We start from the raw sequence: 25,440 nt of genomic DNA on the forward strand, positions 1-25,440 counted from the left end.
CGTCAGGACGTCAGGGTACAAATGCGCATGACCAACGTCATATCCTCAGTCTTTTTTGCCGCATGGTCCGATGCAGAAGCAGTTTTGCAAGTGCAGGTTGGCGTTCTGAGATTTTCCGAAGTCGGAGTTTCAGACCGAATCCAAATTGGCTAAGTACCCCGTTGGGGATTATTTTGGTTTTTCTTGCCTCAGTATTTTACCGGATGTCAGAAAAAGTGAATAACTGTATTTCTTGTGGGAAACAGATACCTCATAGGGATTACCATACCTTGTGTATACCTTGCCTAGGGCCTGAGCACGGCGTTGTTGGCTGTCGCTCTTGTGCTAGATTTAACAAACGCACTATAAAGAGAAGATTAGATTGTGCCAGGTTAGTTTTGGGAAGCGGTGTAATTATAAAATGCCGCCGGATGCTCCGGCCGCTTCCAAAAAGCGCAAGGACAAAACAGCAAAGCCTAGGCTGGAAGAACCGTCCGTCCGGACGCCGGTTCTTTAGAGGGCTCGGTGGAGCCAGGGTTCAGCCAGAAATTTCTTTGGAATCCCAGGGAGAGACTTTATTACTGCAAGATGTGACCTCTCAGGAGGTAGGCCAGGCGGAAGGGGCTTCTCAGGTAGCTGTTCTTCCCTCCCTTCCTAAGGTGGTTAGACCCTCCTGCTGTTTCCAAGGCTTCTCCCAGGGGCAGGCCAGGTTTTGTTTCAGGAGTTACCCCTAGTTCTTCAGGGTCTGTACCTAAGAAGCATATGCTTAAGATGGCAGAAGATTTGATTACTATGATTAGAGGTTCTATGCCCCCTCCTGATAAGAGGCCTAGGGTGGAACCTGAGCTTGGGAGTTTTGAGCAGTGTTCGGATGCTTCTGAGTCTTCGGCTGAAGACTTGCAGGAGTATTCCCTTACTCTGATTCTGATGTAGATGATTCTACTCCTTCTGCTTCTCCTCCTGAGGATTTTTCATTTTCAGAGACTCTTCATTCCATGAGGGAGCATTTTAAATGGGAAGGTCAGGATTTCTCTGATTCCAGGAAAAGGCTTAGGGAATTTTGTTTCTACCCCAGCATAGGCCTTTAGCTATACCTCCTGTTCTAGATGTGGTAGAGGATGTTTTTGCAGAGGCTTCTCTGAACCCTGACTCTTTGCCTCCTGCTCCAGTTAAACCGGATAGATATTATAGGGTGCCTGAAGCTCATAAGTATCTTTTAAGAGTCCTAGGGCAGACCCAGAAACTGTTTCACAGGGGCCTAAAGGTGTTAAGGCTTCTGTTGTTAAAAATCCTGTTCCTCCAGATAAAGAGGCTAGGGCTTTGGATAGATGGGGAAAGAAAGTGTATACTTCTTCCACTTTGGCCATGAGAGCTTTGAATTGCCAGTTTCACATGTTGAAATACCAAAATTATCTCCTTTCACAATTAAAGTCTAAGGTAGATGCTTTGGCGGAAGGTATTGAGTGTAAAGAGTTGCAGGATTTAGTTCATGTTTCTGAACAGGTGGGTAAGCATTCTTTGCAATGTGGTTTTGATGCTGTGCAGGCCTCTTCGAGGGTGGCTGCCACTGGTTTGGTTCTTCGCAGGCACGCCTGGTTGAGGGATCAGAATTTAGCTGAGCATGTGAAAACAAGGATTTTAGATGCTCCTTTACAATCTGATGTGTTGTTTGGTTCGCCTGTGGAAGCAGTTCTAAAGAAAATGGAAGACAAGGCTAAGTCTATGCAGACTGTTAAAGTTTTTTTGCAGGTTCAGCCTCCAGTTTAGTAGAAATTGGCCTACCAAGGGGTGGACATATCCTGCTTATGATTCCCAGTCTAGGGGTAGGTCTAGACGTGGTAGAGGCAGAGCTCAAGGTTCTTTTAGGCCTAGAACAGGAGTTCACCTGCTCAGTCTTCTGGTGAGGGCAGGGGTCAGTCCTTTCGTAAACAGACACAATGACCTGCCTTTTCAGCTGCCAGAATCTTCTCGGCTGGCAGCACCTTTGGGAGGAAGGTTGGCACTTTTCAAAGAAAACTGGAGTTTAATTACCCAAGACAGATGGGTATTGGATATCATTCACCACGGTTACAGGTTTTATTTCCATACCTTGCCTCCTTTCAAAGGCATGCCAGACATTCCTCCTCAACAAAGGAAAGAGGCTCACAAGCAAATTTCTCTGTTGCTCCAAATAGGGGCCATTCAGCCAGTTCCTGTGCCAGAAAGGGGCCTAGGATTTTATTCTCGCCTGTTCCTAGTACCAAAAAAGGGGAACACGTGGAGACCAATTTTGGATCTGTCTATCCTCAACACTTATCTGGACATTCCCAAGTTCAAAATGTTGACGTTACAACAGCTTTTACCTCTGCTGGGCAAAGATCACTGGATGGTAACTTTGGATCTCAAGGAAGCTTACCTTCATGTTCCTATCAGACTAATTTGCAGGAAGTATCTGCGTTTCGAGCTGGGAATTCTCATTATCAGTTCTCTGCATTGCCCTTTGGCTTATCTACTGCCCAGAGTATTCACAAAGGTTCTGGCTCCAGTGATAGCTTTCTTCAGGCTAAAAGGAATACAAATCTATCCTTATTTGGACGATTGCCTGATTCTGGCTCAAGGAAGGGACGTGCTTCTTCAGCATTTGGAATATGTGATAGCAGTGCTAAGATGCCTAGGGTATTCTGTGAACAAAATAAAGTCCAGTCTAGTACCCTCTCAAGACATGTGCTTTCTGGGTGTGAGACTGAATACAGCAACCCAGATGGCCGTTTTAACCCCGGACAAACAAAAGAATCTTTCTCTTTACTTCCATCAACTATCTCATCAGTCCGGGCTGACTGCAAGGACAGTCCTTCAAGCCTTAGGGTTCATGGCATCTTGTATTCTGGTACTTCCCAATGCCAAACTGCATATGAGGAAGCTACAATGGTATCTCAAAAATGTATGGACACAGCACTGCCAGGATTTGGACACTGTCATTCAAATAATACCTTGCATTCAAAAGGAATTTTTGTGGTGGGCTCAGGAATGTCACCTAAACAAGGGACTCTCTGTGACCCGGCCAGAGGCGAGTCAGATTCTAACGACAGATGCCTCAGACACAGCTTGGGGAGCTCATCTGAATGGAAAGTGGATACAAGACAAGTGGCCTGCCAGACTGCAGCATCTACATATCAACATGAAGGAGATGTTAGCAGTCGAGTTTGCATTACTGGCTTTCAAGGATTTACTTCTTCCAGGGCAGGTGTTGATTCTAACAGACAACACAACTGTCATGTGGTACATCAACAAACAAGGGGGAACACATTCTTATCCTCTATGCAGGCAAGCAATGATTTTGTGGGAGACTGCGTTAAGCTTGCAGCTGAATCTTCAAGCAAGGTTTCTGCCAGGAGCACAGAACTCCTTAGCAGATGTGTTAAGCAGGCAAATCATGGATCCCCACGAGTGGAAACTGGATCTTCATGTATTTCAGACATTGACAGTGTCATGGGGAACTCCAGACATAGATCTGTTCGCTTCTCCACTAAACCACCAGCTGCCAAAGTTTTGCACGAAAAGGTTTCATCACACAGCCTGGAAAGTGGATGCTCTTTCTTTCAGTTGGAAAAATCTTCATGTGTATGCCTTTCCACCTCTGCCTCTCCTCCCAAAGGTACTTCTAAAGGTCAGACAAGACAAGCCAAGGATGATTTTAATAGCTCCGGATTGGCCTCGGCAGCACTGGTACCCATTGCTGAGGAGTCTGGTAAGGAAGCCTCCATGGCCCTTACCTTTGATTCCACACCTATTGTCTCAGAAGGACGGGCATCTGCTCAATGTCAAGCTTCACTCTCTTCATCTAACAGCTTGGCATATTCTGTTTTGAACCATAGCAGGTCTCAGCTTCCTCAACAAGTTTTGAATGTGATTATGGAAGCCAGAAGACCCAGTACAAGGAAAGTGTACGAGGAAAATGGAAGAGATTTTTATTTTGGTGTGCAGCAAAGGATTTGGATGTTTCTGAGCCGAATTTGAGTGTGGCTCTTCAATATCTTACTGAGTTATTGGACAAAGGTTTGTCTTTCTCTTCCATTAAGATTCATGCTGCAGCAATTTCAGCTCACTATGATTGTGACCCACCATTGTTTTCTCATCCTTTGTTCAAGCAATTTCTTAGAGGGGCAAAGAATATAAGACCCCACGTGAGCTCCTACTCCTGCTTGGGACCTCAATTTTGTGTTGGAGAAACTCACTCTACAACCTTTTGAGCCTGCAGCTACTGCTGAATTGAAATATTTGTCATGGAAGACTGCTTTTTGTTAGCCATTACATCTGCAAGAAGGGTGTCTGAATTGCAGGCCCTTATGGCGGTTGAGCCTTTCCTGATTTTTCATAAGGATAGGGTATCTTTACGTACTAATCCTTCCTTTATGCCTAAAGTGGTTTCTAGTGTGGCTTTAAACCAAACTATTCATTTGCCTACCTTTTATGCAGATCCCCAAAATAAGGGGGAAAAGATTTTGCACACTTTAGATGTACACAGGCAGTTGCGTTATTATTTAAGCAGGACTAAGGCTTTTAGGCAGTCTCAGCAGTTGTTTGTTTCTTTTGCTTTGAGTTCTCAGGGCAAGCCTGTGTCAAAACAAACTATTTCTAAGTGGATTGGGTTTTGCATTGCATTTTGTTATTCCCATCATGGCAAGGAGATTCCAGCTGGGATTAGGCCTCATTCCACTAGGGCTACTGCCACTTCTACAGCATTTCTAAGGGGGGTGGCAACTAAGGATATTTTGGAGGCAGCTACTTGGAGTTCAGTGCATACTTTCTCTAAGCATTATCACCTTCCTCTCTACTCTAAATCTAGGGCTGGTTTTGCCACGGCTATTTTGCAGGGCATGTTGTCAGCTCCTGCTTCCTTATGATTTGCCAGCCTCCCTTACCTCTGCTTTGGGATTCTACCCAAGTGTTAGGACTGCAGCAATGTGGTATGAAGAACATAGTACAGTTTTGTACCTACCATAAATGTAGATGTTCAAGATCCACATTGCTGCAGTCCAATTACCCTCCCTCCTTCCCCTCTGTGTTTAGGGGTGGTTGTGTGGGTGAGGTTATACTCTTGTAAATTTGTATATATTGTATATATATTTGGTGCAGGAGTGTGTGGTGTTTTTTGGTTTTAGCCTTATCTTTTTAGGGTCTTCTGACATCTGGGGCAAGAAAAGACTGAGGATATGACGTTGGTCATGCGCATTTGTACCCTGACGTCCTGACGTCAGACTAATGCGCCTTGACCGACGTCAGCCATATACTTTGGTATTCGGGCTGACTGGGACAGCGGACTACCCAAGTGTTAGGACTGCAGCAATGTGGATCTTCGAACATCTACATTTATGGTAGGTACAAAACTGTACTTTTCTCAGGCTCCTGACTCCCTGCCCCCTCTTCCTAAAAAAATGATAGGTTTTATAAGGTACCTGAGGATTTTAAATTCCTTTATAGATGCCCCTCTGCTGACCCTTCTGTTTTTTCTGTGGCTTCAGATAAGCCTTTTAAACTTTTGCCTTCTGTAAAGCTGCTTTCCATTGTCAAGGACAGCAGAACTGTGGAGAGATTGAGTAAGAAAATTTATACTTCTGCTATCTTGGCCTTTAGAGCTGTAAACCTACCAGATTCACTTGACCAGGTATATTTTAGCTGTTCTCTCTCAGGCCTGTCAGGTTATTTCAGATCTTCCTGTTTCTGAGGGGAAGACTTCAGCTCTTTCTTTACTAGGGACATCTACTCAGGTTGCAAGCCATTCTATTAAATGCAACTATGGTGCAGCTGATGCCTCATCTAGAACTGCTGCATTTGGTTCTGTGTTGAGGAGATATTCCTTGCTTCGACTCCAGCCTTCAACTGATAATATTAAGGTTAAGCTGATGGATGCTCCTCTAGATAACAAACATCTTTTTGGTGCTGCTGCTGAGCTGTTTAAGTCCCTCCAGGAAAAGGGTAAGGCTTTGCAGGATTTGAAGCATATTTTTGTTTTGCCTGTTACAAAATTTCAAAGGAATTACCCTAATAAACCTGCATTTGTCCACAGACAGTCTTGCCCACCCCCCAACGGTAAGAAGGGTGGTAGAAGGGCTGCTACTGCTAAGTCTACTTAAACTCTTTCAACTCAGAAGCCTCCTTTTCCAGACAAGACAGGTACAGTCTGACTATTCTTGCCCCTCTCTTCTCCGTCACATTCTTCTCTCTCTTCATCGTTCCCTTCCTGTTTGGTTAAGTATCACTCAAGATTCTTGGGTTCTAGCCATAATTCCCTAGGGGTATTGTATGGTTTGGAACCCCCCCCCCCTTTTTGGGCATTCCTCAGCCTCCTTAGGAACAGATATCCTTATTTTCAGAGGTGCTTCAGAGCCTGTTGTGTCAAGGAACAATTCAAAAAGTTCCACTTCCTCAAACAGGGAAGGGGTTTTACTCTAGAATGGTTTTGGTCCCCAGGAAAGAAGGCACCTGAAGACCCAGTCTGGATCTCTCACAGCTAAACGTCTTTTTGAAGGTTCCTTCCTTTTAGATGCCATCCCTTCAGACATCGTTTCTTTTTCTTCTTTAGGCTTTTCTAGGCTTCTTAGGCTAATTTCTCTGTATTTCAAAGATGCCTATCTCCATATCCCTATCCATGCCCTTTTCAGCAAGTTTTTACATTTGTCTGTTGCTTCCTTGCATTTTTAGTTCTCTGCTTTGCCCTTTGGCCAATCTACTGTCCCAAAGGTCTTCACCAAATGCCTTGCTCCTGATTGCTTTTTGCAGATTGAGGGGAGTCCAGATCTTTCCTTACCTGGATGACCACCTTATTTGGTTCTCTTCTCCAGAGATTTTACTGCAGCATCTTCACTTTGCTATTTGTCTCCTGCAAAGCCTTGGGTTTACAGTGAATTTTAAAAAAAGTCATTCATGAATCCTCCTCAGGATCATGTTTTTCTAGAGTGCAGGCTGCAGACTGTTCCATTGCTGGTGTGTCTACCTCCTCCCAAGGCTTTAACTCTGATTGGTTTCTTTCAATCCCTTCTTCCTCTGGACTCTGTTAAAGCCAGGGAAGTTTCTAAGGGCTGTGGCACACATGTCTTCCACCATCCCTATGCTTCCTCTGGCCAAGCTTTATATGAGAGAGTTCCAGTGGTTCCTAAAGTCAGTCTGGCTTCAACATTCTCATCCTTTGGCTTTTCCGATTTTCCCTTCTCCCACATCTCATGCTTTTCCTTCCAGGGCTCCTCAAAGTCTTCACAGACAATACCACCACAGTGATGTGGTACATCAGCAAGCTGGGGGGGGGGGGGCAATGCAGACTAGCTCTTCAGGTTTGAGATCTAGCTGTCTAGTATCAGGTGACCCTTCAGGCAGTTTAAGCTGGGGGGGGGGCAATGCATATTAGCTCTTCAAGCTTGGGATCAGGTAACCCTTCAGGCAGTTTACATTCCTTTGGTTCAGACCATTGTGGCACATTCTCTGAGCAGGTCAATGATACAGACTCGGCATATGGATGTTTCACAGAGATGTGTTTCTGGCCATTGCCTACCAGTGGGGTACTCCTTAAGTAGATTTTTTTTGCCCCACCCCGAACAGATAGCTTCCTCTTTTTTGCACCAGAGTTCCATGCCCTCTTTTTTATTGGAAGGGAATGTTTCTTTTTGCCTTCCCTCCCCTTCCTGTCATTCCATTGGTCCGGTTTAAGATGAAACAGGATGGCTGTTTCCAAGCAAACTATTTCTTCCTGGATATCTAAAGCTATTTTCTTTTGTTATTCCTTTCATGGGAAAAGCTTTCCTTCTGTTAAGGTTCATTCTGCCAGGGCTGTGGCGTCTTCTGGTTCTTTTTTCAAAGGTTTGGATACTAATTCTATTCTTGTGGCAGCTACTTGAACTTATGTGCATACATTTACCAAGCAGTGTAAGTTGGATGTTTGCTAGAACTGGTTTTGCCAGGGCTATCCTATATTGTTTTCTTTAGAGCTCTGCTGGTCCTTCCTCCTCCCAACTTTCTTCTTGAGCTTTTGTACTCTCCCTATTGTAAAAAATACTGCAAGAGTAATATGGAAGGACACAAAACAGTTTTGTAAAATTTTATAACAGTAGATTTCCTTCTCTTCACTCTTGCAGTATTCACTCCCTCCCTCCTCCCCATGTTCCTTTTCTCCTTTTGGATGTACATATTCCATCTTTGTCTCCTTAGAATATCGTTCCTCTTGGGGCTTTTCAGTTCTGAAGATGGTACATCTGTACGTCAACTTAGTGCACAGGGAGCATACATGTGACATCCCGCATCCCTATTTCAACCTTAAAGGCTTTGGTAGCCAGAAGTCAGGCTGACCTTGACAGGGGATTCCTATTGTAAAGAATACTGCAACAGTGATGATGAGGACATCTACTGTTAAGGTAAGATTTTACACAACTGTACTTTCTGTCTAGTTTAACTGTTTCATGGCCAAACTGTGTTCTATGAGCTAAATTAGCTGCAAATGTGTCTGTGTAGATTGTATAGGTTTGTGAAATGGCAGTGACAATGGAGTGCTGGAAGAAGGTGGTTGAAGGCAGTATGCATTCTAGAATTATCATTTATATATGGTTTGAGCCTGTAGAGGGAGCAGAGTCCTCCCCCCCTCAAAGTGCTTGTTTTATGTGAAGACCAAACTTCATGTTTTCATCCATAATTATGCCTGGACATTTGGTGTAAGTAACAAGTTCGATTTTTGCACAGTTTGAGCTTATGTTGAAAAGTACTTTTAGTGCAGCCAATTGTTTTGGACTCAATACATTTTATTACTTTTTTAAGGTTTGAAAGTAATTGTGTCTGTTAGCCATATGTGTATGAAGGTAAAGGAGTCTTGGTTTATTCCTTATAGTTTTTCCAAGGTTTGGGCTGAACAGATCAAGGTGGACTCGTCCCCATGTCAGAGTGAACGTGCATGCTTATTTGCAGTGTATGGGTTATTTATGAATATATTAAAAAGTAGAGAGACAAAGATGGACCCTTGGGGAACACCAGCAGATTTTGGAAAGAAGGATGAGAATTCATTTTGCCACTTAACTGTTTGACATCTATTGAAGAGGTAACTTTTAAACCAGGTGAATGTTGGGCTTGAGTGTGCTAAGATACAGTTTGTGTAATAACTTTTGATGAAATATCATATGGAATATTTTTGATAAATCCAAGAAGAATTCCGGTATTAGATTGCCTGCACTTCTTTGTAGGTTTACAATGTGGGTTAAACAGAGAAGGGCAGTAGTGGTACTGTGGTGGAGCCAGAAGTCATGTTGAGATTGTAATAGGAGGTTCTTTCAGTGATGCAGTTGAGTAACTGGGATTGGACACAGTTCTCAGGTACTGTGGACAATTGGGATAGAATAGCTATTGATCTATATTTTAAGATGAATGTGGGGATGCCTCTTTTATGTAATGAATGTAAGATTTTTTTCTCAATATGGCAACATGGTATTCTGTGATGAATCTAATTAAGATGGAAATTGGATAGGCTAGAGTTCCAGCTGCAATAATGATAATTCAGTTGGTATATTGTTGGGGGCTTGAGTGGTTGGTTTTAGCTTAAGATGATGTATCTTAATGTAGGATATAGACACAGGTTTGAAGGTCAGTTTGTTGTTGTCTGCTGGAGGATTGGTAGGCTGGGAGTATTAGTGTTAATTAAAGATGTTACTGTTTGTATGAAATGAGTGTTGAACTGATTTGATATGCTGCTTGATTGGATGTCTAGGGATGAAACCGGTTATGTGATGTGCCCAGGTTTTAGGAGTTGATTTATGGTTGACTAGAAAGATCTGGAGTTGTATTGATTTAATTTTTGAGAGTTTGCATAATGATATCCGTTTTGATCTTCTATTTTACTTTATTTCTGAGCTGCCTATAGTGTTGTAGATTACCTGAATTCTATTGTGTAAGCATTTTTCTATCCCTTATTTTTTTTAGTTTTGTTTCTTTGATCAGTTACGTGATGAATTGCCTTCAACACTTTTGGGTCTGACAGTTGAAAATTCATTTAGAATAACTAAAAAAAATTTTAATTAAGATACAGTTTCATCTAGGAGTGGTGTTTTTAAGAGGTTCCAATTACATGATGTTAATTTATTAATAAATGTTTCTCTTTAAAAGCAATTCAAGATTTATTCAGTGGTTGTAGCTGTGTTTGTCTAACTTATAGTTTTTTAGAGAATGTAGGGATGTGGTCACCAAGTGAATCTGATAAAGTGCCTGAGGAGATTTTGTTGGGAGAGGTGGTAGGGACTTGGTCAGTAAGACTGTGCCTATTGCCAGTTTTGGTATGACAAAAGTAGATGTAGAGATGACCTATGTGTGAGGCCATATAATTTTTATGGTATTTGTGGGTGTGGGTCAGGATTTAAAGACAGCCAGTCAGTATTAATTTCTGCACATACTCCATTTGTGGTAGACGAGTCATGGCTGTAAATCCTCTTTCTTCTCTCTCTTTTTTTTTTTTTCTTTGACTTTTGACCAAATGCTTACTATGAGTTGATGGACCTTGCTGTGATCCAGTGATACCTTGCAAGCAGATGCTGAAGTGATGAAAGGTACAGCTGTGGTAAAAGGCTTCTTTTTTTCTGCTTGATGTTGATTACTGAAGTGTATCTGTGGTACCACTTATACTGTAGAGGTACCCATCTGTTGCTTTCACAAAGCAAGTACATGCCAGCATCACCTCTCGCTCTGTGTTGCTGTTCTTTGTGACAGTAGTAATGCTCAAATGGAGGATGTTACAGTCTCTTCTTCTTCTTAAACAAAAAAAAAAAAAAAAAAAAAATCCTTATTGGCCACCCCAGGTCTCTGCTACAGTCTTTCCACTTGGCACCAAGTCTGGAGTGTGAACACGCACTGTGAATTAAATGCCTTTATTACTGTTGCAGAGTGACTGACCTTGGTTTGCAGCATCTCTCTCTATCAGGATTATTTCATCAGATCAGATTTTCTTGTTTGCTAAAGAAGTATATTCACTTGTTGTAGGCTCAATATAGTATTTGGTCTGCATGTTTATATATAGATAGGATGGTTTAAATGCAGATTGCTGACATGTAGTTGGACAATCTGTTCGGTTGTGTGGTCTGCAGAGATTTTGATGTTGTGGCCTTGTATTACATATCAAGTGGGTTAGGCCCTTGCTAAAGCAAGAGCATTGGAGCTATAATATGGCTTTCAATATTGGAATAATAAGGGGTGACTTAATTATAACATGTGTGGTTTTTAAAGGTGGTTTCTTGTTTGACTGTAGAGGCTTAAGTAAAACAGAAAACAGTGTTGTGAGTAATGCTGTTTTAAACTAGGGTTGATCTGTTATAAAACCAAGAATATGGTAAATGGAACATTCCTCTAATATGTATTAGACACACTGCTAATGTTGAAGGATTTAAAACCATGCGAGTTGAGTATATGGATCCAAGGGTGTACTCGTATAGAAGGGAGCGGGATAAATGAGGCTTTTCATTCATAAGCTTACAGTACTGAGCAAATGTGGTTGATAACTAGTAAACAGTTTGCAAGTGATTAGGTTCTTGGTATGATATTTCTGGTGATGAAATTGCTAAATTGCCATAACGGCAGTGCGTGTGTCTACTGATATTACACATAAATGGTATGTGTTTTTTGAGTAGGTTTGACATCTATTTGACTTGAGACAATATCTCCCGTTTTCTTTTGCCAGAATTCACATGCTATTGTAAGCTGTGTTATTGGCTCCTTTTAAATGTTTGTTTTTATGGTAGTTTATAATACTGTTGATTTACAAGGCATTTTGATTATTTCAGTAGACTGTCTGACACTGTTTATAATAGCTCTGCATAAACTCATCTGTATATTTAATTTGGGTACTGTCAGGGTCCAGGTTGTGGTCCGAAAAAGAACCCTTTGTCTACCTCACTTACATGTTTAGTAAGTGAACAGACAAATAAGTTCCATCCCACCTTCTTTAGGACTATTTCCCTTGCCTGCTCTCATTTCCTCCTCAAACTGTGGCTTCTTGATATGCCTTCACTCATCCTCAAGAATTAAGAACAGAGCCAAAAATAAAAAGGAAAAAAGCCCACTTTCAAGTGCACTTTTTAAAAATAGGCAATGTTCACTTTAAAAATTATTAGAGTAAGTTGTACATTTAATATCCTTTTTCTGGACCACAAGAACCTTGATATCTGGAATAATTTCACTATGGTCCACAATGTTTCTTCACAAAACGTTACATACTTTGTGAAGGCCACACCAGAATGCTGGAGGCATGATTCTGAGACACACGTAGACCTACTTAAGCTTGATGTGTACAACTATGTATCTTATGTTTGAACTGCTGAAGGTAGTTGGAGAGGCATATGAACACATATAGCCTTATCATGAAGGAGAGAGACTGTAGCTACACCCCCCCCCCCCTTTTCACACCTCACTGTTTGTTTGTTTGTTTCCTTCTTGTGGAGAAAGGAAGTTATTAACTTCCAAAGACCTGAATGTCATATTGTCTGAGGGAACAGTTTGTGTTGGGATCCGGAGATCAAGAAGGGGCACTAGAAGCTACCAATGGCCAACTGTGGTTGAAGGATTAAAAAGTACACTTTAATTCCTTATTTTCTGTTATTACACAAGCTTTCAGGTTTTCTTTCTAGGGAGACTGATTGGTCCATAGTGACAAGACAGGGACCCTTTCCAGAGATGATGTTGCCATTTTGTGTTCTCTGCAGTTGTCTTGTGTTCTGCCTGGATGTTCTGAAAGTATTAGATTTTTTTCTTTGACCAGTACTCTTGTATTCTTTTAGGTTATCCATTCTGTTTGCCCATATTAATGGTGTTTTGTTTGCTTGTTTTAATTATTTGGTTCCTTGTTTTAATGATATTTTTTGCATGTTTTAATGATATCGTGTTCCATTATTTTCTCTCTGCTTTGAGACAAATTTTAAGTTTCATTTTTTTTTCCTGTTACACTTGTTTCACACCTTGAAAGCAGGACGGAGGGCAACAGGCTGTGTGTGATGTCTTTCCTTGTCCGACCTGTGGTTTATCACATTTTTTCCAATGTATGTAATGAGGTCTACCAGTTCTAAAGCTGTAAAGTGCAAAAGAGTTTGGTTTTACAGATTCCTAGTATATCTCTTGCACAGCATAATTCATCAGCAGCAGTATTATATTCCTGCATATTTTTTTTTTAATTTTTGGAGCTTGTGGTATTTTAACTTGGACTGTTGGTAACTGTATCTCTGGGTGGAATAAGTAGCTCTAAGCCTGTTTCCTGAGGCAAGTTTCTTTGCATGGAATGGCAGGATTAAGGGACATTGTGTATAATCTTGATGAATAGCCATGCTACTGGTGTATTCTTGATATTTGCATTAGTAATTCACATGAAGGTTTGTTGCTGACTGTGACAGTTCGGGTTGCTACGGGTAGCACACATTGCAGTATGACTAACTCATATTCAGGGAGGCTGCTACTGCCTAATTGTCAGGAAATCCAGATTGTCACTCTATATTCAGGTGGGTCTCATGACCTTCTGCCATGTTGAAAGCATTGCTGCCACTGTTGTTAGTGTGAGAATGTCTCTGATTTTGTGCCAGTCTTATTTTTTCTTAGTTAAAATTAGTTTACTGTTCTGTTTCACAGGCTGAGTCAAGAGGCTTAGACTTGATTGGATAACTAGTCTCCCTTGAAAAATCTGCATTAAGCTGACTTTTCGTTCATAGGTAGGTACTAGGCTATTGGCTCGAGGGCCTACGTAAGTCTAGCCAACAAGGTTCCCTGGCTTACGCCACCCAAGAAAGTTATTTTCCTGTGCCACTGTCAAGCAGAGACACAGAAGTGATCCCCGGGGTGTATTTCCTATTTCCCATCCACTCATCAAGATTTTTCTTGAAGAGTGCTAATGACGAACTTTGCTTGACATAGATGGGTAGCCTGTTCCAGAGTATGGGAAGTCTCTGGGACAGGGATCTATCCCTCCAGCATGTCCTGTTTATTGTGATGAAAAGGTTTAGGTCCCTAGAGGGTGTAGCTCGGAGGGATTGAGATTTCTTTAGGTGTAGCATGTCGAACAGCTCTGGGTTTTACATAGTTTTATATATTAGGGCAGAGATCACCTCGGAGTAGGCGAAATGCTACGGAGTAAAGCTGGAGTTTTTTGAGACGGTCAGTGTAAGGCATCTGTTTGAGGCCAGTAATCCTCTTTGTGAGGTACTTCTGTAGCCTTTCCAGCTGCTGCAGATGTCTTGTGAGGTACATTCCAAAAGGGGCGTTGTACTCTATAATGGGTCTAATGAGTGTCGAGTAGAGGGGAACAATGACCTCTTTTTTTTCCTGGATGAGAACCCTGTTATGATGAGGTGTGCCACTTAGAAGGACTTCCTGACTACTGTGGTGATGTGACTATCAAAGGACAGACTACTGTCCACCTGGGTCCCAAGGTCTCTTATCACACATTCACTGTTAAGTAGACTGCTGTCTATGTAGTAGTTCATGGGTACAGAGTTTTTACCAAAGGGGATGACAGTGCACTTTTTGGCATTGAGCTTGAGGCCATGGCTCTGACACCAGGCATCTGTTTCAGCGAGGCCCTTCTGTAGGATTTCCACTTTATTTGGGGACTTGACTATGGCTCCTAGTTTGCAGTCATCTGCGAACTTTGTCAGCCAGAGGCCTTCTGTGTTAGCCTGTACTTCAGGGAAGTAGATACCAAACAGGAGAGGTCCCAGGACTGAACCCTGTGGTACTCCATTTGTCACTAGTTTGAGGTCAGATTTGGTGTGTGCAACTTTTACAGTGTGGGTTCTGTCAGTGAGCCAGTTGGCAACCCATCTTGTGACGTAGGGATATTATACCTAGTTTAGTGAGTTTAGCTATAATTCCAGAATGGGGGATGGTGTTGAAAGCCTTGGTGAGGTCAAGATAGGCTGTGTGAACCACCTTACCCTTATCTACGGCTTTGATGACTGCCTCAAAGAAGTAGATCAGGTTCAGGAGGCATGATCTGCCTTTCACAAACCCGAACTGGGTGGGATCCAGAGTTTGGAGGTTACCAATGTCTTTGTTTATGAGTTCCATGATGATACGTTCCATGGCCTTGCAGACCAGGCTCGTCAGGCTAATAGGGCGGTAGTTCCCGGGATCAGTGGTGGCTCTCCCTTTGTGAAGTGGGATAACTGTTGCTGTACGCCATTCAGTGGGCACAAAGCCTGATGTGAGGCTATGATTGAACATGGTGCTTAGGTGGGGAGCCAGTTTGTTCTGGAGTTCGTGTAAAACGCAGCCCGGGATGTTGTCCGGTCCCATGGATGCTGTGTTTTTGGCTTTAGAGAGTGCAGTTTTTACCTGTGTAGTTGTGATTACAGGGTCTCTGCATTCTTCCTGTATAGATATGGGCCATTTAGGGGATGAGGGGAAGATAAAGTTAGCACTGAACCTATCTGCCAGGATGTTGGCAATATCAGTTGGTTCTGTAATTTTCATGCCGTTGTGCTGTAACTCAGAGTAGATCTGGGTGTTGCTTTGTGGTTATCCTTAGAATCAGTGGCGATTTTGTTTTCGTAGCTAGCTTTGGAGGATCTTACAAGGGATCTCAGCTACTTTATTTATTTTTATTTTATTTTACATTTGTTGACCGGGCTAGTCCAACTGGATATATGTCCGTTTTCAGTAGATGCCCGGGGAGAAAAGCTCCATCAGTTGTACACTTTTACAAAAAGGCATAAATGGTTACATAAGAAAGATAGGAAATAAAAACAATAATATAATCAGATAAAAAAATACATTGGCATAAAAGTTCACATGACATCATAGCAGGTTAACCAGATAATATAAAAAATAAAGTTTTTTTTAACAAGGGTAATGGAAGAGAAGAGAGAAGAGTTGGCATTAGTCAGGATTAGTGCAGGAGCAAAGCCAGTGTTTATTGAGATAAATCTTTAGTTGAAATTTGAAAAGTTGGAAAGAGGTTAAAGAAGTGATATCAGAGGGTAGTTTATTCCATGTTTTTCCAACAGAGTTGGAGAATAAACTGACGCCTGCATTATTGTTAGGTTTGGTAATATTAATCAGAAGTTTATTTGAGGAACGTAGTTGTTGCAGGTTGTTGTATGGAGAAATAAGGCTAGTAAGTGTTGGTTGGCTGATATAGAATCTTATAAGCAATTAAGATCTGTTGAAGTACAAGTTGGTTAGGAAGTTCAATCCAGCCTAGTTCTTTTAGGTTCAAGCAGTGATGAGTTCTAAAAGGAGATCCAATAGCGAATCGAGCTATGTTATGATAGGATGTTTCTAGTTTCTTCATGTTGTTTTTGGAAAGATTAGTGTAAATGGGGGAAGCATAGAGAAGAGTGGAGATTAGGTGAGATCTAGCAATGGTGGACCTTGCTGTGGGTGTTAGGAAAGGTTTGATTCTGTAAAGGGATCCTATTTTTTTATTAACTAATTTTATGATGTTGTTGATGTGAGAGTCAAAGTTGAGGTTATTATCAATAGTTATCCCTAATAGTTTTGTGGTCAAGTCAGGAGAGATGAGTGTTCCGTCAGTGGATGTAAGAGTAAAGTAAGGTGGAGTAGATTTACGAGTAGGTGAAAAAAGTAATAGTTTTGTTTTCTTGGGGTTGAGGAGTAGACAGTGGTAAGAGAACCATTGTTCTACAGCACTGAAAGCTTTTTGAGTAAGTGACTGGAGTTCTGTATGAGAGTTAGCAGAGCAGATTATAGTTGAGTCGTCCGCATATTGTATACAGGTAGTATATGGGATAGCAGATTGAAGGTCATTAATAAAGATAGAAAATAGCAAAGGGCCTAGGATAGAGCCTTGAGGTACACCTAAGGAGATAGGTAGAAGATTAGAAAGTGAGTTTTTCTTACTGAGTCTGACCAGGGAGCTCCTCCACTCATGAGATTTTACTCTCTTTTGCAACAGTTTCTTCCTTCTGTTGTACAGTTTGTTTATGGCAGGGGACCACCAGATTGGCTTCCTTGTTTTGGAGGATAGCATCTTGGTTCTGTTTGGGATAGCATGATCCATAAACCCGTGTAAGTGCTTATAGAGTGCATTTGTGTAGGATTCAGCAGTTGTAACTGTATTGTCCATCTGCATGGGTGTCATGAAGTTCACCACTTCTGTCTTAAGAAGCATGAAGTTGGCTTTGGAGAAATTTTTTACTGTGGTTTCTTTAATGGGGGTGGGGGAGGGATGTGGATATCAAGGGTGATTAGCTTATGGTCGGATCGGACCAACGAGGAGTTGACTTCAGGTGCGGAACTCCGACCGGTCACTCATGTTGGTAATGACTAGGTCCTGGACAGAGATTTCCACAGATACCATCATGTTGCTTCTGCAACTCAAAATAGAATACTAAAAAAAAATGTTTAGTTTCACTACTTGCCATCTTTTCCAAGTACCCTTGTTTAAGTGAATTTCTGTCCTTCAGTGTTTTGAACAAGATAGCTGACAGGGCCAGCATTTCACTTATCTTTTGTCCACATAGGCAGTCCCACACATCTAATTTTACACATGCCACAAGAATCGGTCTTTTTAAGGCATCAGTGCCATTGAGATATGTTCCATTACAATTGTGTTGGCAATGAACGATGTGGCGACTAATGGTCTCTGCTCTTTTCATACAGTCAGTTGTCTCAGCACTAGTAAATGGCCTGGATGTCCATTCTTCAAGAAGTGTTCAGTCTGCCATTGAGTGTGAGGTATCCGTAGACAAAGAGCACTGTCATTATTTAGATGAATTCTGACATCTTTTTTGCATTCCTAGTCCCCCCTCCACACCACCACCCAATGACATGAGTTATTCTTTAGTATTAGCCTGTGTTTGAACTTAGTACTCTGTGATGAAGACGAGCCTTAGTGCTTCACCTGAACTTGAGTATTCAAGCAATGCTACCTGACAGCTTCTGCAGTCAGACCTGCCTGACTGACATTAGCTGCAGTGTAACTATAGTAAATATTAAAAATAGACTTCTGAAATATTTTGTAGCATGTTTAGCAAACCGTTGAGATGCCACAGTGTACATATTTTCTATCTGAACTGATGGGCATATTTGAATATTAGCTTTCTTTCAAAGTTTGAGTGATGTCTTATTTACATTTCTAGAGTCTATCATGAACACCGTGGCTTATATCCTACAATAAACAAGTATCATATGATTTAACGTTGTTTGGTGGAGTATATTTTCCTGTGAAGTGAATGACCGTGGTTATCTGTTAACATAGTCTCCATTAAGGACAGAATGTTGTTTCCACACACCAGTTTGTAAGTGGATGTTAGATTTCCTGAGTCAGGACAGACACTTCATGACCTATTCTGCAACCTTTGAACTATTACCTGGAACAGTATCTCAAATGAGACAGTAGCAATTCATTTTGCACCCTCAAGCAAACATTCTTCAATATTTAGAGGAAGGAGGGTGATAGGTAGATTAACCGGTTACAACATGCTGTAGCAGGCAAGTCAAGCCTCACAGCACTCTGGGTGTAGGGTGGGGACGGAGTGAGGAAAAGTCAATCTGACGGCTCACTGAAACAGCTTGCAAACATGGGTAAGTTGATCTTTTTTTAATTGTAAAATATGATGAAATGTACTTTGTTAAAAAGTCAGTTTGTTCTCTCCCAAGTTAACAGGAGGTTTAAAATCTGTGAAAAGTGCCTTTTGCTTAACAATGGGTGTGGTTGCTTACAGGTTTCAGCTTCGGTGTCTTACCTTTTGACTTTCTTTTACTGTGAGTAAAACTCATTTCATTATCATGAGTTTTACTGTAAGTAACTGTAAATTCAGGAGCAGCTTGCAGACAGCAGATTGTTAAGTTGATGTGTGTGACTGTTTTCTGCTAAAAAGTAATTGCACATACTGCAATCTCACCAGCCTCTTATCACCAAGGTCTTCCTTTACTGTTTGTTTAGTTAGGGTTTTAGTGGATTAGCTTTAATTTTTCCTTTCCTGGAGTCCTTGTGAAAAGTGAAGTCGGTCTCTAGAGTTCCTTTAAAGTAAGTGACAAAACTGTTTTGATTATCCAGTTGTACAGAATGGATTGGTTTGGTTATAGTTTGTTCTGCCTACTTTTTGGTTTGAATGAGTGTCAACTACTTTTGTGCTTCCCTGGAAATGTTAAGCAGTGGAGATCAGGAAGGGAGTGGTACATTTGAAGCCATAGTGTGGTAACTGCATTGTTTAGTATGCTGATGTGAATTGTAGAATGAGGTTCGTTTATCAGCAGCTATATAGATTGGGGTAGGGGGTATGGGATATTTGTATCCTTGGGGACTGCATTTATCTAGGAAGAAGTGACTGAACTGGTTCCCCAGTGGAGACTGGGAGTATTGCATAAGGTATTAGAAAATTTTAAAGTGCAAGTCTTATAAAAGTGGATTGGAGCATTTAAATCTGATAGAAAACAAACTAGTAGAAATAGCAGGATTCACTCAGGTGATGTATAAAGAAACTATTACAGATGTTGGATAAAACAAAAATGGGTTGAGGGATAATGCATTTTGTGGTAATGGATCCCCCACCCCCACCCCACCCCTGAAAACACTGGTAATGCCGCAAATGTGAAAACAGGCTTTGGAAAAGGAGTGTAAAAAGGCATGAAACTGTAGTTAAGCTGAGGAAACAACATTTCTGCACAGGCATGAACAAAGGATTAAAAAGTAAAGAGAAAAATTTGAAAAAAAAAGATGTGATTGAACACAGAAATAAAAAAGTTTTTTTCTGTAACTGCTGCATTATTTCCATTTTAAATTAGTTTTCTTTTCAGTCTTTTTAACCAAGCTTATTTTGCTATAATTGTACTGTTGTGCTAAATCAAAGTTGTATCGTCAGTCTTTTTTCTTTACTTTTTAATGTTTTTTCAAAAGAAAAAGAAAACGGGGCAATTTTGATAGAGAGTTAGCAGAAGAACTAAAGAAAGTAAGGAAGGTTTCTTTCTTTAGGCATATAATTGAACACAGGGAGATAAAAACTGGTATTCAGAGGTTAAGACAGGATGAAAAGAATAGAAAGATTCAGATATAATTGAAGTTCTTAATGAATGTTTCACCTCGGTCCTTGCTATTGAAAAGGTGAGTACCATTAAGAGTCAAATAGGTGGTGTAGTAGGAGTTGATAATTGAGAAGGAACTTGGTCTGTCTTTGTTGACCGGGAATATCTGACTGGGCATTGCCCTTTTTCGGAGGAGGCCCAAGTTGAAAAGCTCCTCTGCAATACTTTAGCACAGGATATGCAATTTAGACAACATATGTTACAGTAAAATATTGTGGGATACAACATTTGTGTAGCATTATGTAAATTGGAAGTACTGCATCATATAATGTTGGTACAGTACACAGTAGGTTACAAGCTTGGAAGAGATGCTAGGATATACTTCATAGATATTATTTAAGATTCAGTCAAACAGCTATGGATTGGTAGTGGCCTTAAACTTAAAGGCTTCCACAGGGTCCTGATGGCATGCCATAGAACAGCCTCAGAGCATAGCAGGAGTGGTAGTGGGCCCCATATAAAAGTTCAGCAGATGACTTGGTGGTGATATAGTTCCAAATGATTGAAGAGAAGCTACAATAAGTACTTCACTATTCTCAACTCAGTAGCCAGAAAACTGATAAGACAATGAGGAAGATAGTACAGTTCTTAAAAGCAGATGTACTACGGGATAAATTAAAAATATGCATTTATGACTAAAGATCTTGACAGTCTAAGCTTTTCTATTTTTTTAAATATTGTTTCTGTTGGAGCTTGACAAAGGGGTCTCATTGGATGTGGGATATGTAGATGAAGTAGTAAGGCGTTTGACTTATTTCCTTAAGACTGATAGGCACACTGAAAGGGATTGTAGCCGTGGAAAATAAAATGGGCAGAGGACTGCCTAAGTGCCAGAAAATGAAGATTGATTATTGGAATGACAGAGTGTAAGGTAAGGCAGTTGGTAAGTAGGTTTTCTCAGGGCTCTGTACTTCAGTTGATACTTTTTAATATATTTTTCAGATACTGCAAGGGTTATTGAGAATAATGCCTGTCTGTTTAAAGATGAAACTTTGGATGGAAAAGTAAAAGATAGTACGTTGGGGGGGCATACAGATGCCTACAAAGACTTGCAGGTTGAACTGACAAAATGGCAGCTTTTATTTTAATACAAGGATGGAGACAATTTTTCAGGTAGGAATTAACAGTCTCAAAGTGAATTACATCTTGGCGAAGTATAGAGAGTATGGTTTTAATGGAATAATAGTGACTACAAAAGTAAACCACACAACAACAAAAACTGAGAACATTGACCACGGTGTACAAGATGCTAGGATGCATATTTTGAGGTGGCTTGATTCTAGAACTATTCTCTCTCATCAGTACACATTTATTGTCAACTGCAGCTGGAGTACTTTGTACATGTTTAGTGCACTTTTAGAGAAAGGGAAGCTGTGCTAATAGAACTAGTCCAGAGGACAGAAGCTAATTTAATGGGAGGACTGGAGAAATGAAGTCTGCAAACACAGGGTGTCTTAAACCTTTTGGCGCTAGAAAAAAAAATGTATAGGTCCAATAAGGTAATGGAGGAACAATTGAAGTTTACATTTTAAGAGGAAAGTAGAGGAGAAAATGTATGACCTTCAGATTGACAGCATGACTTTAAAGTCTTTTCTTTTAAGTTGAAAGAGTGGGTGGGTGCATATAGAGAGAGAATGGTTACTAAATAAAGTTGTGCACTGCAGGTCTGCTGATTCTTTTAAAAATACCTGGGATTGGGTGTTGAAATCTGTGAAAGTGTATGGTGGTAGGACATTTTGTACTTTTTTTTTTTTTTTTTTTTTTTTTTTTTTTAATTACTGTTATTAATATGTAATGCAATGCAGTATTTCAAACATCCTTTAAGGGCATGCATATACTGCTGTCGATAGCAGCACACAAGTGTTTTTTTGTGCTCCAGGGCAGGAGGCTGGCAAATGAGAAAAGTAATGTCATATGGCAAAAGGACCACCACCATTAATCTCTTGAACCAAGTGAAGTGTCAGCAAGTTCACATTCTTGCCTTTTTTTTTTTTTTTTTTTACATAGCTGCCGTACCTGAAAACTCTAGCAGAGTCCATCTGTTTGACAAAATAAGCACAGCTCTCGTATATATTAGATTGGGAGCCCAGGCCTGATAGCTTTCTGTACCTGGCAGCTTAGAGACTGCTCCCATTTTTAATAACCCGAGTGTAATCCCTTGAACCTGACAGCCTAGGTATAGCTTTTATGATCTGCAGTCTAGACACAGCCGAAAGTCTGGGCATACTGGGTGTAGTGGCAATTTCAGGGCTTATTTGAATTTTCTGTAGTCAGATGTACAAGAAAATAACGGTGAGAAGGAGGGATGGCTTGGAAGTTTTGATTTTTTTTTTTTGTCTTATTTTTTATGTCATGGGGGATGTTTAAAAAAAAAAAGGGTCTTGCTTTGATCTCTGTGATGAGGCCATGTCAGGGGGAGAAGAGAGGCTTTCTAAAAAAAAAAAAGAATAAAAGTAATGAGAGAGAACAGTGATTTCCTGCAGTCTTTTGAATTCCTGCATTCTTTTACCCTCTGTTTGCCTGTCTGTTCATGATTAAGTAAATGCTGTTGTGCTGGCATCATTAAACACTGAACATAGCTGTGGCTGAAAACTCTGAGTTAGTTGAAAACAGTGGAGAGCCATGTAGTGTACTAAATGGGTGTTGTGGCAAAAGAGGAATTGACTGTGGACAATTAGCTGGGATGTTCTCGAGCTTTGCTGATTCTGTTGTGCAAGTCTGCATCTAAACTTCAGATTTCACTGTATTTGAGGAACTGCAACTTTTTGCCCACAGCTATGGAGAGAAGAGACCTGTGCAGATCATTGCAGAAAACGGTCTATTTTTCTGTATAGACTAGTACCACCACCTTTGATTTCATAGAGGGAGTAAAGTTAGAGAAGCTTTTATTGTTTAGTTAAAAGATTTTCGCTGTAATATGTATTCAGATTTTATGGCGATTATTTTTATTTCCGTGATGATTGTGAGAGACTAGTTCATTTTCAGCAAAAGACCAAAATGAGGAAAGTCCCATAGATAGTGTCATTTGGGATCCATGCAAAATCATGACACCAACTGAAAAAATAGATTTTAGCAAATTGTCAGTTGACAGCATGTAGAATAGTTTAAATAAAGGCAGTAGTGACTATAATCAAACCTTATATTACTTTAAAGGTAGCAAAACACGTGCATTTTTGGGAGAGAGGTAAATAGGTTATAGAGCGTACATACATCAGAAATAAGCATGAATGTAGCACTGTGCATAAATTTAACTTTAATGTGTTTGGTCAGTATTAGCAATGCTGCACTGTACTAGAACTGAAAGCAAACCAGAAATAAAAGATGCATATATGAGAAAGTAGAACCTAAATTCAGGGGAACAATGGCAAAATAGCTTTTGCAAAGTATGGCTTCTGCAGCAAAACTTCTAGACATCTACAGAGGAAAGATACAAGCATACAGAAAAGTTAAAAAGTGAAATGGCAAGAAGTAAACATAAAAGTGGAGAGAGAGAAATGAGGGCAAGGAAACAATGAGAATGGAGAAATAAGCTTTAAGCAATAAAAAGTAATTCTAATGATAAGTGAAAGTCTGGCGAAGACCACAATAAAGTAGAGGGAAAAAGAGTGCACGGTTCAGGCCCTTACATAGTAGTGAGGCCAGGGATCATAAATCCAAGATTATTTCTTTTTCTTCTGAAATGCGGTTTAGTTTGTGTATGCATTCATATGTGCATTTTAAATGTACTGGCAAAGAGAGTAATTACTTCTGACTGAAGTAATTGTTTTCTTTGGGACTGGCTACTCAGACTGCTGTATTTAGAGAGGAATTAGTCTAACAGATAGATGGCTTTTCATGAAGAATAGATAGGATTTTTTCTCCAAGTAAATTTGAGAATTTGTTTGCTGGCAGCACAGGAGGCAGAATACTTGGATTTTAAATCCTAGCCAAGCCTGGGGAAGAGTTGTCACTACACTAACAGACGAGAGGAAACTGAGCACACCATATCTCTCAACTTCTTGGAGAAAGAAATCTAGACAAAGCCACAAATAATGCGGAGACAAAGGCCCAAAAATAGCTACACTTTTTTTAAATATTGCTCTTACAAACTTGGAATGACAGGTTTTACATTAACATCAGTTTTCTGAAGGATGTGAAGTCTGAAACTCAATTGTCTTCCATTATTTTCTGACTTTCAGTCCTCAATGATTTGCCAGTGATTTTCCAGAAAAAATACACTTTTATGAGAAATAGGTCAAAAATGTGAGGCACAAATCTGGACAGTTGGTAGGTATGGGACGCACCTTCTGCCTGTGTCTTATGGAGACCACTACTGGACTTACTTTTGTGTGTGTGTGTTTTTTTAGCTATTGTAGTAAGCATTCCTGTTTCTGAAACTGTAAATAGAATAGATTTTATTCAAAAAGAAGTTTGCTGCTTCAATATGCAGCTACCATTGTGCTTTTATTTTTGTCTTTGATGCCGCAAGCTATTCATTTCATCATGCAGGAGAATTTTTACTGAAGCTGCCAGCATCTTATGAGTAATGGGTTCTTTGTCAACTCTAAAAAAAAAAAAAAAAAAAAAAAAAAAATGAAGCCAAGCCGTTTTTTCTTGTGACAGAACCCTAGGAGATAGCAGGACAATTGTGTTCAACACTTAACAGAACTGGTGACCAGACTGAAGTGGTAGCACGTATGTTGGACTTCTGTTGAATCTTTTATTCAGCTGTATCCTCTAATCTCGTGTCAGCAGCACTCATAGTTAGGGCTCTCTTGCAGGACCACTTTAGAAATGAGAAGCTGGATTTTCGAGTCCCTGCCATTCCTACTTCCCCTTACAGAGAACTGATACTCACAGATTTTTTTAAGCATGATCTACAGAGATTAGAGGTCATCTACTGTTGTGTCATCACATTTGTTACAGGGTCCTCAGGATCCTGAATCATAGTACTGTTCTTAGGATGTTACACTGGTCACAACTACTGTAATGTATGAAATACGTCCAGCATTGCATCATCTACAGGCTACTCCACAAATAGCCTTGCAAGGACCTTGCTAGAATCATCTTGAGTATGAACTTTCCTACCCTTCTTAAGGAACATTTAATACATACAAGAGGGTCGGGCCATACCCATGTATGCTGGCCTCCACTAGCAGCTGTGGGTGCTTCCCTTGCTCAGTTACATCCAGCAGGAGACCCATTTCTGGAGTGGGACTCTGCATCCTCAGCCTGGAGCAGTTAAACTACTGAGTGATTCTGAAAAAATAGTAACTGTATTTGGGGAGAAATAGAGCTCCGGAGGAAATCGTGCCACAGAAGGGCAACTTGTAAGCATAAATGGATACAACATAGTGGTGGTGGTGGTGGTGGGTTGTGCAGAGCCTAAGTCACATGAGTGGGCTGAAGGCTTCCTTTAAAATTCAGACACCTCTTTAGTTGTACTGAATAAACTAAGAT

The 25,440-nt window shown here is 40.6% G+C and overlaps 1 protein-coding gene across 2 annotated transcripts in view; it reads left to right on the forward strand.

Moving 5' to 3' along the window:
- Window positions 1–25,440, forward strand: part of CORO1B (coronin 1B) — a 626,540-nt gene that overhangs the window by 100,067 nt on the left and 501,033 nt on the right. Inside the window, exon 1 of one of the 2 annotated variants that reach the window (XM_044084068.1) lies at window positions 18,382–18,501. The exons of the other annotated variant lie outside the window; for it this stretch is intronic. Within the exon in view, the coding sequence (XP_043940003.1) occupies window positions 18,498–18,501 (4 nt within the window). The 5' untranslated portion in view covers window positions 18,382–18,497. Of the gene's footprint in view, window positions 1–18,381; window positions 18,502–25,440 lie in introns of those variants that run through there. 2 annotated transcript variants of the gene reach the window in all.

The sequence above is a fragment of the Protopterus annectens genome, chromosome 9.part0 (genome assembly GCF_019279795.1).
Source record: "Protopterus annectens isolate FY-2018-M chromosome 9.part0, PAN1.0, whole genome shotgun sequence".
Taxonomy (NCBI): domain Eukaryota; kingdom Metazoa; phylum Chordata; order Ceratodontiformes; family Protopteridae; genus Protopterus; species Protopterus annectens.